Genomic DNA, 20550 nt, shown 5'->3' with positions numbered 1-20550 from the left:
GCACAACCAGAAGAATGAGAAATTATACTCTCTATATATGATGTATCAAAGTGCAGTTTACTGTCATATATATACTAATTAAAAATATAAAAAACACATGAAAAAAATTAGTTCAATTCTAAATCCAAAATCTCCTCATTATAAACATATGCATTAACCTACCAAAAATAAAATGCAAATCATTAAGAGTCATCACTCTTCTATTATTCACATCTGATCCCTGAGGACATTAGATACCGTGCTCTAAGTTTAGGGATCCTTCTGGATACAGAATGAAGTCACCATCCTGGAGGGTGTTATATACTGTTATCAAATGTAAAATATATTTACTTTTTGAATTTACACAAAGTAAAATCCATGTTCTGTTATTTATAAATCAGGCAAGGGTTGTTTATGACAATAAATTCCACTGGAATAATTCCAAAACCACATTACAGATATGTACTGAAAGGGGACAGAAATCTAAATTGCAAAATAAATTAGTTAATAAAGAAACAGCATTTAAAATTTCAAAAGTGGCAAGTGGTGAAGAACTAAGAATTACACAGGCCATAGTCGGCTATTTAATAATCTCATCATTTCCAGGTATTTTATATTTATTATTTTTTGTTATTGCTGAGAATTGAATTCAGGGCTTCCTGCAAAGCACATACTCTACCATTCAGCTACATCTCCAGTCCTATTTCTAGGTATTTTAAAATGGTGAAAAAGACACCTAAGGCAAATCCCAACCTGTGAATAACATTTGAAACCTTTCTGTTTGCGTGGAGACCAAGAGCCTCCTGAAGAGCTAGACAACAGGCACAGGAAAAATAACTCTTGTTGGAACAAACCTGTTTAGCAAAGCCTGACACAGTTATGTATCTCGTGAGGGAAGCTGTAAATAAACCCAGTGGTAAGTGCTGGGTATCTATGAAATATGCTTCTTGAGTGCAGCACTAGCAAAAATATTTAATTTCTTATTTATACACCTCACTTAGCCAAGCAAGAGTCAAAACAATTTGCAATGAAATATATATGTTCAATAAAATTATAAGAGAAATAAAATCATGTTATATTTAAAAAGCATGGATAAAACTATAGAAAAGAAGCATTACGTTAGCATATAAATAATAAATAATAAGGGTTAACATTGTGGCTGACTCAACATTAAATTAGTGTGATGCTAAGAGAGGTCCAAAGCAAAACAGAAACAGCTGGGTGTGGTAACACATACCTGTAATCCCAGCTACTCAGAAACCTAAAGCAGAATAACAAGTTCGAGACCAGCTACTGCAATTTTCAGGGAGACTCTGTCTCAAAATTTTAAAATGTTTAAAAAGGGCTAGGGGATGTAGCTGGAGAACAGGTTCACTCCTTGGTACTACAAAACAACCCCACCCCTGCCCAAACCAAACCAATAAAAGGCACCAATAAAAACTGTTTTTTAAAAAGGTATTAGGGGAACAGGAAAGCTCTTTGAGCTAAAATATATAGTTCATAGATAATTTTTCCTTATCATTTAAAAAATGATCTTTTTACTCTAAAATGAGAATTAATCTTCTGAATTAAAAAATTGATATTAATCTTTTATTTTCATTTAAAAAAATCATGAAAAAAAATTCATTAAAATCTCAACTAAATGTTCTTGGCTCCAGAAATTCTTCATGCAACAGAAAAGTCTTTGAATCATTCCTTGGGTAAATAGTTCTGAGTAGAAGACATATTCAAATGGGAGTAAAGAATGTTTGTTTATATGGAGGACTTGCTTCTCTTTTTAATTTCTTATTTGTGTTTTCAGATCCTTTTATCAATAAAGAACATTTCTATAGCTTTACCCAATTCCCTAATGAACATCCAATAAAAAGATTTGAAGATAACTTAGGGGGAGAAAAACACCTAAAGTACTGACGTATTATTAAATCTTATTAGTAAGAAAGTTTGGTTTTAGTGGAGGAAGACCTCCATTTTGGGATAGTATAGAAATTGACAGGTACTGATCCAGACCGCCCTCTCACTTCCTTCTCAGTATTCTCTATCACAGTCATACTTGTCATGACTCAACAGTCCTGAGCTCAATCCCCAGTAAATAGAACAGAATGCAAGAGAGCAGGACAGATCAGATCACAGGTGATTCCTATGAAGGTAAACTTCCAGACACTATCTTCTAAAAAGTAAATTGAAAATAATTTTCATCCTAAGTCAGATATAGCAGCTTTTTAATGAGATCAAATTCCAAACCAACAAAAATAAAGATTATTATTGCAGGGAAAGCTATAGACTTTCTAGCAAGCAAGCCAACTCACATCTAGATTTATATGAACTATGGGGCAATAAAATATACATAGAGAAATGCTAAGCAGAAGTAGGTCAACGCCAGGGTTAAAAATTGAGGTGAGTTTAAATTTACACCAAGATTATGAGACAAACTTAACTGACATACACTTTGCTGAGTCCAACTGAATCTGAGTTCCTAAAGCAAACAACCTCAAATGAAAATTAAATACTTATCTTTAAAAGACACTTGCTTTAAGAACAATTTAAGAAGCAGGGATCATTTTTATGGAAAAACTAAAAACCAGAAAGTCCCCAAACCCCAAAATATTTTCACTTTGGGGGTGGGGGGAAGCCAGTACAGACATGCTATTGTGTTATCAAGGAATATATTGAGAATCCTCTTTTTTTCACCTTAAGACATCACCCCTGGGACATGAACACCACCAATATATACATGGCCTGAATTATTCCCAAATGCAACTCACAACATAAATCAGTCTTTTTGCTAAGCTGCCATATCGCAACTTTAAATCATCTTTCCGGAGAATCAAACAAAAATTTATTTTACTCTAAATAGTAATTTTACACTTAAAAAACTTTCACTCAATTGGACACTGGCTAACTTTTTGAACTCCTATGATAAATTACAACTGTAAAATATCCACAATATTTTGACTACAAATTCAGTTAAATATACCAGCCCTATCAGACCTTACCAAGAAAAAACATACACACATTCCTAAGGTAAATATACCCTCCCACTAGGAGCAGGGGTGGCTAGCCCTCTTATGTGACTTTGCCCCAGTGAAGCATAGTTCTTCTTGCAGTTAGTTGAGTACTGTGTGCTCTCTTCTAGAGTTTCTCTTATAAAATATAATGCTGCATTGAAAGCTAGATAAACTATAAAGATATCTCCTTTAGACTTCTACTCTTCCTAACTTCACCAATGCATTTAAATTAGACTATGTATGCATGTGTTTCCATCACAAGAGCCAGTTGTTCCACCCAGGCTTCCCCCAACACACACGGTCAGTCAATTGCTGTAACAATGCTCTAAAGTAAAAGGAAGGTAGTGTACCCCTCTTGTGTGAACAGTCTCCCCAAAAGGTACTATCCTATATGTGCCTACACATACACAGTTAAATGTGCTTTTCAGGCACTTGAGCACTACAAACAATATGATTCATCTTCAAGAGGTAAGACAGGAAAACATCTTCGAGAGGGAAGACAGTGCTGAATTAAGGGAGAAAACCTACTGCATTTTCTTTTCTTTTTGTACTTGAGGTCCACTCCAAGTAGCTAGGAAAATGCACTTCCACTGAGCTATATCAGCAATCAAAACCCACTGCATTTTCAAGCAAAGAATTATTTGACAATAGGCTTTTTCATAGAATACTCTTAAGCAAAAAGTTCTTCAAATACATCTAATATATTCTAATGTATTTGATTATATATTCTCTAGAACTGCACTTGTTATGGAAAGAAATATATTAGCATTTTAAAAAATGGAATTCCTATACTGTTTAGTACATAAATTCTTCACAGTATGACATAACCAAAACACCCAAACCAAACTTTAAGCTCTAGTATCTCTTAAATATTAAGAAAAGAGAAAGTCTTTATTGTGACAGTGTGAAAATAATTAAGGGGGGAGGGGAAGCCAATACAAACATGCTATTGTGTTATCAAGGAATATAACTTCTTTTTTGAGTAAGAATTATTGAGTGTTGGGCAGGGGTTGTGGCTCAGTGGTAGAGCACTTGCCTAGCATGTATGAGGCCCTGGGTTCGATTCTCAGCACCATATATAAATAAAATAAAGGTCCATTTACAACTAAAATAAATATATATATTAAAAAAAGAACTACTGAGTGTTGTTACTGGTAGTGTCTTGCTCAGACCAGATACTGAATGGACAGCTGAGTTAAGGAAAAGTAAAGATAACTGCTCAGTTGGTAAGGGTCTCAGACTCAGACATTGGTAGAGTTACATCAATTCACCAAATTTTCATAATTTTGATATTTTCCCAAGACACCATATGATCTCAAATACCTACATTAAAAAGAGAAAATGTATTCAATAATATGGAAGTTTTGTCCATATAAGACAATTGCAGTTGGTTCAGTACTATGTGCTCTCTTCTAGAGTTTCTCTTATAAAATATAATGCTGCATTGAAAGCTAGATAAACTATAAAGATATCTACTCTTTAGATAAAAAGTTAGAGGATTTATGTTGTTGTTTCAAACTCAAATTTCCATATTAAAACACCTCAGTGCATATTTGGATTTCAAATACATATTATTTGAACATGTTGTTTACATAATCTATCTGCAATTCTCCTTAAGTAGAAAAACAAGACAGGGCTGAGGATGTAGCTCAGTGGTAAAGCACTTTCTTAGCCTACAGGAGGTCCAGGGTTTAATCTACAATATTGCAAATAAAACCAAACACAACACGCATACACACAAAACAACAATAACAAAAACTTTATTTAGTAGCCTGACTCCCACAGCAATACACTGCACCTTTCCATAACATATCATTAACTTGACACTTGCTAATTTAACATTAATAAAATTCTGATGCAGCAGCCTCTCTTGAAGTTTACTATAATATCTTAACTAAAAGGGGCTGCCAAGAAAATTAACAAGTGTAAAAAAATATTGTATGAAAATATTTAGCCTGTCCAAAAAGTCTTTGATAAACTATATAAAGACCTAAACCCCAAATCTTGCTTATTGTAGGTAAGTCTGAAGTTAGGTGAGGGATACATTATGGTTCATTATAAATGTTTTCTTGAATGTGTAAAAAACCTACTTCAGCCTTTTTCTTGGTAAAGCAGAATCTAGAAGTGGCATCAGTGTGAGGTAGTGTAAGCACTTTACTAATATTTCCTATAAGGACATAAGAGTGTTACATTTCACTCATTAAAAATGGTCTACAATTCATTAACAAACAACTAATGAGGCCGACCTTCTCTCAGCTATATTGAATTGGTGAGATTACTGTACTTGCTGTCATAGGACATACTCATTAGGATCCTAAAAGGATGCACAACAACTTTATAATGGTCAAAAAAAACCCAAAAAAGAATCAGAAATTGCCAACCTAGGGATTCATTTTCCTACTTTTAAGAATGCTGTTAACACTTTCTGGGCAGACCAAAGTTGACAGGGAGTCAGGCTAGGGGAACAGAAGTGAAAAAAATAAACACAAACATGATAAACATGTAATTTCCACTCTACCAAACAGGAACAATATCTCCAAAAGAGCAAGGGTGCACTTTAAATATACATTAAAAAAAATATATATATATATATGTATTTTTAGTTTTGGTTGGACACAATATCTTTATTTTATTTATTTATTTTTATGTGGTGCCGAGGATCGAACCCAGCGCCTCACATGTGTAGCGCTGAGCCACAACCCCAGACCCGAAACATACATTTTCAATGCATCCTATATATCAGCAAAAATGGCCAAGTCTAGTTTTCACCATCTTTAAAAGAATTAAACTTACCAAGGATATATATTTAAAATGTGAAAACAAAACAAAACAAAGATTTTGCAGATGAAAATTTCTGGACAATGACCTATCAAAAAATAATAAACAACTGATGTTCTTTTTCCCTAAGCAAACTGAATGTTTAGGGAAAATATCAACCTGAGTTACTGTAAATAAAGACTTGTTCACACAAAACCAAAATACCAAGGGCTATAGAGGATACTCTTGCTTTGTTGTGGTGTCATCTCTTATATACTGAGGTCACCAATCCTTTCCTGGCAACTCTAACTCAAAAAGGCATGCTTGTTATTTGTTTCACAATTAGACAATCCAATATCTAAACCTAGGATCAAGTAATGACAGCTTCCCTTTCTCATTTAGTATTCCCTAGAAAATCATTCTCTGATAAAGGGCTACAATTATTATATACAGTATCAGTATCTCTTGTAAAACATTAACTAATAAGTTTATTTGTATGAACTGAACATGTAAGAAAATTCTTTCAATAGCATTTAAAGCTCACAATTTGAAATAGGTCAAAGTGAGTATTATGAAATTGCCATTTTCATATTATATCTTAATTATCTACTTAACATGAATGTTTCTAAATGATGAGGCTGGAACTTTGTCTTCTTTCTCAATGACTCTTAATGTACAGTACCTGAAACTAAATGAGATGCCTTTGCCTGTGGTTAAAATTTGACATCATATCTAGGATCTTCCTTGCTAAAAGGTCACTAGAACAACAAAAGACAAACTAAGATACTGTTTTTTTTTTTTAAACTTTTTAAACCAAGCTTATTCACTTCTGTGAATCTTTAATTCATAAAAGAGAGATGTTCTTCAATTTATGATGTGTATTTTCTGATTTTACTCATCTATATCAATGAATCCTGATTTTTTCCTGTACCATTGAACAGCATCATTTCCAAACTGATCTGAGTAAGCCTGTGGGAACCTGTGGGGTAAAAAGCAACAGTGTACCAGCAGTTCACAGGTAATGCTAAGCTAGTATACAAATTTTCTGGACTTTGTTTACTCTTCTGGTATTAGAAATACCAAGTAGACTTATTAATAGAAGCTATTTAATGTTTCCTAATCAGCAGGGGTAAACTCTTTATAACTAAAAAGCTTTTTTGTTCTTTGTACTGGGTGTAAAAGAAGTTAAATGACTATTAATTATAGTCTATCTACATCCATATTTGAAAGTACTGATCAGAATGATTTTTTGGAATCATTTCAGCTTGTAATCATTTGGAAGTTAATTCTTCCCAGATAAATACCTTGAAGTTAGATGTTTGCTAACATGCTGTGCCATGTATTTCTACTTTGTAAGTTTCTCATTTTAAAAAAAGTTGTAGGCATCAGAAGAAAGCTCGTGTCTATGCAGCCAACTGTAGTGGATATTCTAGAATTTGTTTTCTTTTATTTCCTTTCAAAATACCATTTCTGCCAATATGGCCTGCTGTAGAAACAAGCAGACTTCTCATTTTCATCTGATGTTCAGTTAAAGAAGATGGTCTGTGACAGTTCTGAATTATAGCAGAATGGGCTATGTAGGAGTAAGGTCTTGGCCACTGTGAACATACTGAAATCCTATGAAAGTGTTACATGTACTGTTCATCAGTCTAGCAGCTCATAAACAGTCTAATCTACACAAAATAAATGTGTGGAAAAAAATTAATCTGATTTTGTAGTATCCATTCACCAGTATCCATTACCAATTATAAAACTTTAATGTTCAATAACAATTTATTATCTAATGATAACCAGGCCAAAGACAAGCAATTAATAATAATCAAACCTACGGTATCAGAGACAATTTATGGATAACAATTGCATTAGCTGTTTAAAATAGGCCTTAAGTGATCTGAAACAAAGAGCTGTGATGTTGGAGATGAGAAAAAAGCCATTCTCCTGACCTTTTACAGATCACTGTAACAGAGCCACTGGGAGTAAAATCCTTTTTTCATTTGTTCAGTCCATTTAAGAAGAATAAAGCTCTTACCAGTGAAGCTGCAGCTGTGCTCACCCTCAGCTTAATTACTGTGTAAGGCTGAGGGTTAATTAGTTGCCATTCTTAGTTCTATTTGTTGTTCTAATGAAGATTTGCATAAATATAAGAATGAGGTAATCAATACTTGATTTTCATTTGAAAGGTGATAGGAGGGGAAATAGCTCCCCTACCCTAACTGTTGATGTTTGTGGGTGTCCTCTGACCAGTTTTTCATTTGACCCGATTCACAGATACTGCCTGCCTGAAGAGTGGCAAAGAAGTCAAGATTGCTTATTAAGACAGGCCCCTGTTGGTTCAGGCAGATGAGGAGAGAAAGAAATACAAGGAGCCAGGTTGGGGCCCAAATGACTCTACCTACTCCCAGAGGAAGAGAGCCAAATCACAGATATTTAACAGATTACACTGCTGAGTATATCTAATCTTTGGCAATTAAAAAAAAAATCTTCATTTTAGAAAAATTCAAACATATTCAAAAATAGAAAAAAATATAGTAACAAATATCCATGTACTCATTGCTCAGAGACAACAATGATAATAGTCAATCTTGATATCTTCTATACTCCTACATACCTCAAATTTTTCTGGACTATTTTGAAGCAAATTTCAGATACCAAAAATTTTATTTGTATACACTTCTAAAAGGAAAAAATTTTCATAATCACGATTCCATTATCATGCCTAAAAATTTCTGATAAAAACTGCTCAACATCAAATGCTTTTTCCCCCCAAACTGACAACTGTCTCATAAAAAGTCTATGCTTGGTAGGGTAGGGTGGGGGTGATTCTTAAATGCGCTTAAAATGAAATGAGTTCATTATACTTTAAAAAGAACAGTAGCAGAGTAGAAACTAGTATCTTTGGGTTCAATCCCAAGAAGCAAAGGAAAAGGAAAAATAAAGCCTCAGGTACAGGAAAACTGTTTGGCTTCTTGTTTCATTTCATAAATGTCAGTGTTCTTGGCAAAGCTTTTTTTTTCTTTTTTGGTAGTATTTTGGATCAAACCTGGGGCACATGTATAATGATGAGGGTCTCCTTCCACCATCCATGCAATAAAATACTCATTTCTTATAGGTCTGAAGACCATAATAAGCATATTTTAAATAACATTTAAAGAAACAGATTTTATAATAAGGATGACCACGCAACATCAAAAGGTGACACAAAAATAGAAATGAACTGCTACTGCAGTTGAATAACGACTTGAGAAGAGAGTATTAACAAATAACAGCATTCTGTGACAAATGGCAATGTGATTTCTTAGCTAAAACCTATTCTCCAAGCAGAACCAAATCCAGAGAATCTGGGAGGTTGATGCTGACCATTTGATCTTATCATCCTTTAGTCCCTTCTGGTGCTCCTCTGTTTTTTATTGTGTTACAGCCAAACTATGGTGCTCAGGTAATGTCTGACAAGTAAGAGTGCGTCATCAGGCTCAGTACCCACCACTATTAAATGGTGGTTTAATAAGGGCAGCAGTTAGATATACCTAGATCACTGCACTGGGAACAGAATAGTTTTGGTGTATCCATCAACAATGGGCTGATTATGTTTGGACTGGATGTTTGCCACCGTAAATAGATATACAGTAGGCACTACTAATTCAGAATTAGGCTTGGATTATGAAATCCAAGAATGTCAATGTTGATGAGGTGGTGTTAGGGATTATTCAATACTATCTTCTTGCAGTTAAATTAAACTGAGTGGATATTTATCTACTGTATGCCCTTTTGGTGTATGAAATACTCCGGGGAAGAATATTAGACACAGCATACTAGTGTTTACAAAAGGCTTTCACATATAGCATCTCATTTTAAACTCACAGGAACCCAGTGACTTAGGTATGGCTGATAATAATATCCATTTTGCATAAGAAACCATGCAAGAGCAAAATGAAGTGGCCAGCCCAAGGTGACACAACCAATAAATGGTAGAGGTGGTTTTTAAATCCATGTCTGTTGTCTATCCATATCATCCTAATAAGGATGTATAGCCACATCCTAAAAATATAACTTTTATTTTTAATGAGCCAAAAATTCTTGAAAGAGACAAATGTAAATTATGAGAAAATTATTAAAAAGATTTAAAAATTAGTTTATGTAGGGATAAGTGTGAGAGCATATTTTAAGTTGGTTATATATGTGTTGTCATGCAGGACTATTTTTGAAATGATCACATTTCTCTTGTTAAAGTAAAGTTTCAGTAACAGGACAATCTATTTATTCATATCCATCAAATATATACTTGTGATAATATGAAGATAGATTTAAATTGAACTTCAATCTAAGCTAAGAAGGAAAAAAATCTACAGAGGTTTAAAATGTAATCAGATAATAGTATGAAAGCAGTCTATTAAACAAAAATGGATTTTTTGACTAGTTTAAGATAACTGTTTAATCTATAAATGCCGACCTTCATAAAAGTGAGGTGCCAATTTGAAAACCTTTTTATAATGTATTGCAGTGCAATAAACTAAATTTCAGCATGATTTTATAAATACTATCCCATTCTTATGCTGAGATAGGTTGTCTCTAGCTTTAAGGGCCATTATTATTTTTAGACTACTTCTTACTATTAATAGTATTATTTTCACTAGTTATGATACACAGTTGTTAATATCAGCTACTGGAGAGACTGAGGCAGGAGGACAGCAAGTTCGAGGCCAGACTGGGCTGGCTGGCTGGCTGGCTATCTATCTATCATCTATCCATCCATCCATCCATCTATTGATTGTACTGGGGAATGAACCCAGGAGTACTTTGCCACTGAGCTACATTCCCAGTCTTTAAAAAGTACTTGAATTAGAGTCTTGCTAAGTTGGCTAGGTTGGCCTCAAACTTGGAATCCTCCTGCCTCAGTCTCCCAAACTGTTGGGATTACAAACATGCACCACCATGCCCGGTTTTTTTTTTTTTTTTTTTTGTGTGTGTGTGTGGCTGTGCTGGGCAATGAATCCAGAGCCTTGCACATACAAGGCAAGGACTCTATCACTGATCTACCTCCCCAGCCTAGACTAGGCAACTAAATGAGACCCTAACTCAAAAAAAAAAAAAAAAAAAAAAAAAAGCATTATTTTCAAAATGTCTCCTTAATTTATTTGATTGTACTTTAGTCTTTTAGTCAGGAGTGATTTTTTTCTTTTCTTTGTAGAATGCATCTGTAATTTTTTGAGACAGCCAAACCCCAAACAAAATTAAACTTCCCAAACCCTTAAAAAAACCCACTAACATATTTAACAATAATCTTTGAGAGAGACAGTACTAGAAGAACAAATCCATTCCTTCAAGCAGGAATTCTGAAGTAAGAATTCACAGATTCTCACATAGAAGACTCTCGGTAACAAGTAAAAGAGCCTTTGCCTTCTTGCAACATTACCTCTAAATGAGGTTATACACAATCAAAGTGACAAATGAGACTGAAATAGGAATAATATGATTGAGAGAAAAAAATAGGCTGGCGTGGTTGTGCATGCCTGTAATCACAGTGGTTTGAAAGGCTGAGACAGGAGGATTGTGAGTTCAAAGCCAGCCTCAGTAAAAAGCAAGGCGCTAAGCAGCTCAGTGAGACCCTGTCTCTAATAAAATAGAAAATAGGGCTGGGAATGTGGTTCAGTGGTCGAGAGCCCCCGAATTCAATCCCTGGTATTCCCCCGAGAGAGAGAGAGAGAGAGAGAGAGAGAGAGAGAGAGAGAGAGAGAGAGAGAGAGAGGGAGGGAGGAAAAAGTCTATGCAGTATAGCAATTCGAATTCACTATCTGGGGGTAAAGTATGAATTAATTTAAAAAATATTTTATAATGACCTTATACAATTTCCTTTGGTGTTAAAAGCAATTTATAATTTTGACATTTTAAATACATTACAACTTTATTAAATTATTTCACATTTCTTCACTAAATAAGTTTTTATTACTAAAATATAATAAACATGTAAAAGTAGAAGAGTTTATTCATAAACATGGAAGGTAGTAGGATTTCATGCAATATTAAAGTTACTAATTAAATAGTCAAGAAAGCATGCTCCCATTGAGAACATCAATCAAAACCTTATAACAACTTTGAATTTAAATTAAACCAAATATGTAAAAAAAAAAAAAAAGAAAAAAAGAAATCAGTGGTTGGTTTGTATTTTATTTAGAAGAAATTAGTCAAAGACAACATACTTACACATCTAGGACTAAAAACTTTCAGTGTTAAGCACAGCAGTAAGCCACAAAGACCTTGACGTAAATTCTTCAGTTTTCCTGGGAAGTTGTATTTCCTAGTTTAGGATCATTCAGCTTTTTTATTCTAATAGCTTGTCAGGATGCATGGTTATTAAGATGCCAAAAGGTCACATCTGTGTGGTACTGCCTGGTTGTAATCAGATTTTAATAGCCCACATTTCTCAAATTAACATTTTTTGGTAGGCATCTAATTAAACTATTAATTTAAATTATTATTATTATTTGTCAGAAGAATTTAATACATTCTTTAAATGCACTTTCTCCTCTAAAATGATTTTTTTCATTACTTTTTATCACACTATCCTTTTTCCTTTTGGGTCAATTATAGATCTTAAAAAGAAAAATGAGAAGACTCAACTTAAAGAAAATTAGTTATATATTATGTAAACTTAAAATCAATGACTATAACAGTAGAAGTAGTGGCATTAGTAGCAGTAAACAAATTCCAAGGTTGGGTATTTAAGTCTTGAAAAGTGCCTATTCAATACTAATGTAAAGTTTCTTACCAGGGTTGCAATCTGTAAGAAGTGAGCAGATGGAGAGAAGAACTTTAGAGATGGTTAGGGCTGGACTCCAGTTGTCTTTCAGGATGTCCAGACAGATCACACCTTGGCTGTTAATATTACAGTGATAGATTCTTGTTCGGAAGGTAACCTAGAAGAAAATGTAAAGTTGTTATTTAAGTAGAAACATCTTTTATTAAACAAAATAGTCCAAGACACTGGTTAAAATCTACCTTGATTTTCCTTAGATACACACAAGAATAATCAATCAATAAACAAAAAAATCAACATTCATAATCTGTCATCCAGGGTACAGAAAATGCCAGCAACAAAATCAGGATATTCTACTTCTGATGAAGAGTCCTATTATTTAAGTAATGTTCTGAGGAATGAATTTACACTCGATGCAGTTATAAGAATGTTCATGAAGTGAAATGTAACTCCAGCCTCCAAAAAATTTCAAAGAAAACTTTTGTTGGATTCCAATTATTTTATTAAATTATTAAATTATTTCACATTTCTTCACTGAAGAAGTTTTTATTACTAAAATATAATAAACATGTAAAAGTAGAAGAGTTTATTCATAAACATGGAAGAACAAATCCATTCCTTCAAGCAGGAATTCTGAAGTAAGGATTTTTTACATTTATAACACTCAAACACCAAAAAGCATGAGAATAACTAATACGATGAAAATAAATGTTATTCAATAACATGACTTTAAAACATGAACTAGGACATGTATGTAAATAATTGCCTAGATTACAGAACTATGTGTTACAGTTGTAATTTACTATTTTACTTAAATTACTATAGTAGTTATAGTTATAATTTACAAACTTTTCCTTATTGAACTCTATACTTTGAATGTAATATTAGTATAGCCTACTTTTGATAGCAAGATTACCACTATACTTTCCTTATAATTTTGAATGTTATACCATCTTTAAAAATAATTTCAACTGAAAATAGTCTAAACCACTTTTGGCTATCTGAGCCTTTTATAAGCATCATCAAGACTTTATGCTATTCACTACTATTATGATTATAAATATTATATTTCAACTTATCAAATTGATAAGTTGAAATATTAAAAAAAAATCTTGGTGTTCTAAAGACCAGTCTTCTAGTACCCTAAGTTCAATATGGTTATGGACCAAGAAAACCAAGCAAGCAAGCAAGCAAACAAACAACCCCAAATCAAAAGACATGACAGATCCTTGTAGGTGTTAACACCCCACCAGGAAATCCAGCATCCAAACACCAGGATTTTATATAATTTATATGATGTCAAATCTCAGAAATCAACAGTTGTTGAACAACACAGCAGTATTCTCAGGCTAGATTAAGACTCAAGAGCTGCCTTTAAGGCTATAACTTTGATAATCCTTTTAGCAAATAGTATAATTCTCTCTTGTATTAATCATTTTTAACTTTTGTGAATGGATTAAACTTATTTCTTTATATCCTCAAAAAAAAGAGCTGCCTTTAAGACATCATGCCAGGCCAAATAACCTTGACATCTCCCCGCAGATACACACCTCAAATGCTAGAAATATCGAAGAGAATATAACCAACATTCTTTAAAATGCATAGCTCAATCTGCCAGGGGAATCCCTAGGGGCCAAAAATTATAGTACCAGCTGAGTGCTGGTAGGGTGTGGGGTAGAAAGGCAGAGAGTGAAGGATGGTAGTCAATCTTAATAAAATGAAGGTTTGCATTGTGATGCCCTCTTGGAGGAAAAACCTGAAATCTTAGGCCTGTATGTAGCAAGAGATTTGAACTGAGATTCTTTATGCAAATTAGGACATACAGTTTTTCAGTAAGTAAAGGATGGAGACAGCAAAGAAACTTGTCAGAGAAAACATGGGCTCTAGGTTGGGGAAAAAAATGTCTCCCTAACGTTTTTACTTTTTAGGCACCAGGGATTGAACCCAGGAGTGCTTAACCACTGAGCCACATCCCCAGCCTCTTTTTTTTTTTTTTTTTTGGACACAGGGTCTTGCTATGTTGCTTAGGCTTGCTAAGTTGCTGAGGCTGAGCTTGAACTTGCAATTTTCTTGCCTTAGCCTCCCTAGATGCTGGGATTACAGGTATGTACCACTGTGCCTGGATTTATTTATTTATTTATTTTTTTGAGATGGGATCTTGCTGAATTGCCTCAAACTTGCAATCTTCCTGCCTCAGCCTCCCAATTAGATGGGATTAAAGGCATGAGCCAACATGTCTAGCTTTCCCTAAGAATTGAAAACCATGGACAAACATAATAGGAAAACCACTAACTAAAAAGAGTTTAAATGACTACAAATATATGTTTAAGGCAAATAGTACCTTTAGGAATAGAGAGTCACTAAATGATAATAAGTTGAACCATTTATCAGGAATCTGTTGCACTTTACAATATATCCCAAAATATACAAAGCAAAAACTGGCAGAATTATAAAGAGAAAATAACATATCTTCAATCACAGAGGAACATTTTCACTACAGTAACTAGTAGGTCAACTAGATCAAAAAGTATGAAGGATCTGAAGACTTGAACAAGCAAATAAGCAAAATCAAGGGACTGAGTGTAGATAAAACCTACATTCAACAATTAAAGAATACATATTCATACATATAAGCCTTAAAGAAAGATTAAGATACTTCAACTAATTGATATTAAGATCATAATGTAATCAATCCACACACAAAAGATCCCAGATATGTGTGGAAACTGAAAAACAATTTGTAAATAATTCTTTGATCAAGAAAAAAAAATAAGTGATTTATAGCCAACTGACAATGAAAATGTTGTGTTGCCAATATCAAAATTTGTGACTTTAGTCAAGACAGCAAGAAAAAAGAGGTTATCTACAGTTTCTAATGTATATATTAGGAAAGGAAGAAAGACAACTTGGAAAAATAGAAGAGTTAACAGTAAACTTCAAGGAAGAAGAAATAAAGACATGAACAGAATTTAATGAAAAAGGAAATACCTAATAATTAAAAAACTTCCACAGAGAGGTCAGACTGCTTCCTATTGTAAGTGTTAAAAGAAAGAAAAATATTTTTATTATCCAACATAAACGATGAGAGGTTTATATTTATGTAACAGTATTTTAAAAACCTCTCTGATAGGCCTGGGGTTGTGGCTCAGTAGTAGAGCACTCACCTAGCACATGTGAGGACCTGGGTTTGATTTCCAGAAACACAAATAAACAAAGAAACAAATAAATAAATAAATAAAATGAAGGTCCATCAATGTCTGTCTCTGTCTATCTTTTTCTATATATATATATATATATATATATATATATATATATATATATATAAAACTATCAGATATTATTTATTGAGCTAATCCTTAAAATAACTTCATGAGTAAAGTTTTATTGTATCCACTTTTAAAAATGAAGAAACTGAGACATAGAGAGGTTAAAGAACTGGCTCAAGGGTGGCAAGGGTGGTAAGGGATACAGCCAGAATTTGCACACAATTTTGTTGATCCAAAAAGTTAGTGTTCTAGTACTCAGCTTCTATGCCTGTTTTTTTTTTTTTTAAAATTTTGGAATAATTACGATACCATTATAAGAACTAATACAGAGAAAACACCTATATCCTTACTCGACTGCCCTCATTAGCAACATTTTGTATAAATATAGTATAGTGCAGAAAACCAACATTAATACAGTCCACTGACATTTCCTAGATTTTACCAGTTTTGTATACACTTACGCACACGATTATTTAGTTCTATGCTACCTGACTATGTGTTTGTGTGATCCCTCAATAGTGTCAAGATACAGAACAGTTCCATCAAAAATACCCTTATAGTGTTACATTTTGATAGCCACAATTATCATTTTTTCTTACTTCTTTAATTCCTGGCAACCAACCACAACTCTGTTTCTTATCTTTATAATGCACACTGCAAGAATGCTTTAGAAATAGAATTCTATATTTTGTAACCCTTGAAATTGGCTCCTTTTACTCAGCATAATTCTCTTGAGAGCTACCCACTGTTCTTTGTCAATAATCTATTCCTTTTTATTGCCCAATAGTCCCCGGTATGGATGCACCAGTTTAACCATTTACCCACTGAAGGACATCTGCATTTCAATGAGATATGAAAAACCAAACTGTTTTTCCTACTCTCACATTCAACATAAAACACTTCTGTGACCAAATACGGGGCAAAGTTTACCGCTAACAACAAATTTTCTGACACTAGCTGAGTTAATTCAATTCTGACAACTATCAACTTGGAGTTTGAGTCAGAGTAGGATCCCACACATTAAAGGCACTGTTCAACAAGACTGCCTCCAGTTTCAGATGCCAATCTCAACTCTGGGCCTCCAGAACTTCAGATCTACTGCCTATAAATGGGGTTTACATGACTCCCTTGTTGGATCCAACATTTGCTACAGCATCTTATAGAACACAAATAAGTGCTTTACTGATTTGTTATGAAGGATATTACAAAGGATATGGATGAAAAGCAAGACAGGAGAGACATACAGGGTAAAAATACAGGGGAGAGTGGAGCTTCTGTGCTCTCCTGGGGTACACCGACTTCCAGGAAGTCAGTAAGTCAGAAGCTCCTTGAACCCTACATTTTAGATTTTCTTCTTTTTTTGGGTACCAGGGATTGAACCCAGGGATACCTAACCACTGAGCTATATTACCCATCACCACCCCCTACCTTTTTGAGACACAGGAAATTACTAGGGTCTTTTATGTTGCTGAGGCTGGCTTTGAACTTGGAGATCTTCCTGCCTCAGCCTCCAGAGTTGCTGGGTGTATTTTAGGGTTTATAATACAGACTTCATTACCTAGGCATGATTGATTAAATAATTTACCGCATCCGTATATTTCTCTTTAGAAATTGCAATACTACAGGATGATTTCCAGTTTTTATCAAAAATAAAGCTGCAATGAGCATTTCTGTGTTTTTGCATGAACCTAGGTTTTTTATGCCTCTTGAATAAATGCTCAAGAGTGTATGTAACTGCTGGGTCATATGGAAAGCTCATATTTAGTTTTATAAGAAACTGTCATACCTTTTCCCAGAGTGACTAAATCATTTTATACTACCATTATCAATATGATCCAATTTCTCTGCATCCTTGCCAGCATATGCCGTACTGCCACATTTTATTCTAGCCATTCTGATAGGATACAGTGATTCCTCACTGTGGATTTAATTTGCCATTTCCCCAACTGCTAACAATACCGAACAGCTTTTCATGTGCTTTATGTGCTATCTGGCTAAACTCTGTGGTTTGACCTGTCTTTTCCCATTTTCTAATTAAAGATTCCCTTCCTTTCTTCCCTTTTCCTTTCTCCTCCCTTCCCTTCCCTTCCTTTCCTTTTTTAAGTGTTGACTCTACTTAGTAGTGTTTTAAAAGTGGGGACATTTCATAAACATGGAAACAGGAATAGCTGGACAAAAAATAATAAGCATGAGTTTGCAAATAATTCTGTGAATGTTTTGGATACAGAGTGTTTTATACTTGAATGTTTTATAATGCTAAAGAAAAGGATCTGCTTTGGTGAAGTTGGTCAATTTCTATTCTGATAGGTGTTATTGAATTAATAACTAATAGGCACATGGACTGTTCCTACACGTTCTAATGCTTTAGATTCCCGTAACTATCTTTCAAAGGTGGAAAAATTCATGATCCCAGAGTTTTAAAAAATATATTTACCTACTGTAATAGGCTACACCTCTTCAGGGTTCCTTCATCATACTACTACTTCTACCATCACACTTGCCATGGGACCTCCTCATGACACTGTGATTTAGTCATAAAAGTATTTTCTTTCTACTGATGTCCAGTGCAGTGCCCATACAGAAAGAGCCCACTGTTTGTGGAGCAAATGTGAATCTACCATAGGTTAGTGCTCAAACAGACAAGTACATCCCTGAAGGGTTGTAACATAGTTTTTAGATAAAAGAGTACAATTTAACAGCAAAAGCTGGAAAACTGGGGAGACTATCTGAGGAAGCAGAAAATATTTTGAACATTTTTCGGCCCTATGCTACTTTATCAAATTTTCCTACAGATTATTATTTCACCAGAAATTTCATAAAAATTAAACTGATAATATAGTAAATATTTAGTAGGTACTCAATATGTGCCATAAACTCCAATATAAACAAATCTCTTGCCTTGCATGAGTGAGGCCCTGGTTCAATCCCCAGTATTGCAAAATACATAACATACATACAATGTGGGATTCGTCATATTCCACAATCAAGGCAAACTCACTCATAAAAGCTTTTGAAACAGCCAGCATTCTCTTTCAGACCGTAGCAACAAACCTACAGGAAATGAGAGAAAATACATGCAAACTGATAAGTGACTGTTTGCAGTAGTTAGACACTAGTCACTTAGAAATCAGAAATGCTGTTTTGAATACAGATAAACAGCAAAGGATTTGCAACTCGCAGAAAGAGAATTTTAGAGTCTAAGAAAGCACTCCCCGCCACACATCAAGACTGCTCTGATCTCTGACTCAATTTACCAGAAAGCCCATCACATTATCTTGCATGGCAGACTGAGCAGTTGTACCTCCTTCACTTTATATTCCTCACAAAGAAGCAAATAATAAAAAAGAAAAGAAAAGGAAAAAAAGCCTGCAAAGCAAATTCCAGTTTTATAGGAGTTTTATCCACTGAGTTCTATGTATCAAATAATCTCCACCCACATTTGCATTTATAGCTATATTTGAAGCACAGTTTAATAGTCATTATTCCTTAAGTAGAAGGAAGAGATAATTTTTAAAATCATTTTCTATAAATAAGGAAATTTTAAAAAACAAGATTTCAATATGGAAATATAGAAAACTTATTTATCTAGACAGGCTAATTGCCAGATGACTCTGGATAAGAAAGGTTTTAATTTACATGTGATATACAAAATCACCAGACATGCATATATATATATATAATGGCAGAATGATGCCCCTCCCTCCAAATGTTCACATTTGAATCCTTAGCACCTGTGAATGTTACCTCATATGGTAAAAGGAACTTATGATTAAATTCAGGATTTTGAGATTAAATGATTTTCTTGAATTATTTGGGTTGGCCCAATATAATCACAAAAGTCCTTATAAGACAGGTAGGAGGATTAAAGTCGGTAATAGGGATGTGATAAGTGATGTGAGGAAGAAGCCATGAGCCAAGGAATACATTTGGCCTCTAGAAGCTGGAAAAAGCAAGAAAATGAATTTTTTCCTGAAGCCCACCAAAAGAACTCAGCCATACTAACATCCTGATTTTAGTCTTCTGACTTTCAGACCTATAAGATAATAAATTCATATTGTTTAAAGCTACCAAGTCTGTGGTAGTTTGTTACAGCACCAATAGATATTAATACAACATGAATATATATTTACTAGTTGCTTCATTATTTAAAAAAGCACCTTAAATTGAAACTGTGCTATTTTTCTACTTTACAAAATTACCCCTCCTTAAAAATTATTTTAGAAATCAGGTGTGGTGCACATGCTGTAATCCCAGTGACACAGGAAGCTGAGGCAAGAAGATCTGAAGTTTGAGGCCAGCCTCAATGAGACCCTATCTCAAAATAAAAAAAAAAAGGATGGGGATGTAAGTCAGTGTTAAAGCACCTCTGGGTCCAATCCCCAGTACCACATAAATAAAATAAGTTAATTAATAGTAAAACAGCTAGCAATTCTTTATGTTACCTATAGCAAAAAAGAATAAATAGTGACTAATCTTAGATGAGTCACTTTTCTACTCCAAGACTCTATCTCCTAATAAAATAAGAGACTTAAACTAGATTAATTTTAAGACCCACTTTAGTTCCAAGACTTGGATTCTGGAAAGAGTACCTGGGATTGGGAGTCAACTGGACTTGAGTTGGCATCCTTGATTTTAGATGAATCATTTAGCATCTTGGAAGTTCATTTTCCTTATCTGTGAACAGGGGAAAGTAACAGCTTTCCACCTAATGGCTGTGAAGACTGAAGCACACAATTCTCATACTATGCCTGGTACTCAGCAGGTATCCAATCAATCCTCTGCCCCCCCTCCA

General features: G+C 34.0%; 1 protein-coding gene across 2 annotated transcripts in view; it reads right to left on the bottom strand.

The window, feature by feature from the left end:
- LOC114081744 (ubiquitin-conjugating enzyme E2 E2) overlaps nucleotides 1–20550 on the bottom strand; it is a 309382-nt gene that overhangs the window by 27827 nt on the left and 261005 nt on the right. For both annotated transcript variants that reach the window (XM_027923187.3, XM_027923188.3), the window contains exon 5: nucleotides 12505–12652. In XM_027923187.3, coding sequence (XP_027778988.1) covers nucleotides 12505–12652 — 148 coding nt within the window. The remainder of the gene's footprint in view (nucleotides 1–12504; nucleotides 12653–20550) is intronic.

The sequence above is a fragment of the Marmota flaviventris genome, chromosome 1 (genome assembly GCF_047511675.1).
Source record: "Marmota flaviventris isolate mMarFla1 chromosome 1, mMarFla1.hap1, whole genome shotgun sequence".
Lineage (NCBI taxonomy): Eukaryota > Metazoa > Chordata > Mammalia > Rodentia > Sciuridae > Marmota > Marmota flaviventris.
This window is presented reverse-complemented; position numbering and strand designations above follow the sequence as displayed.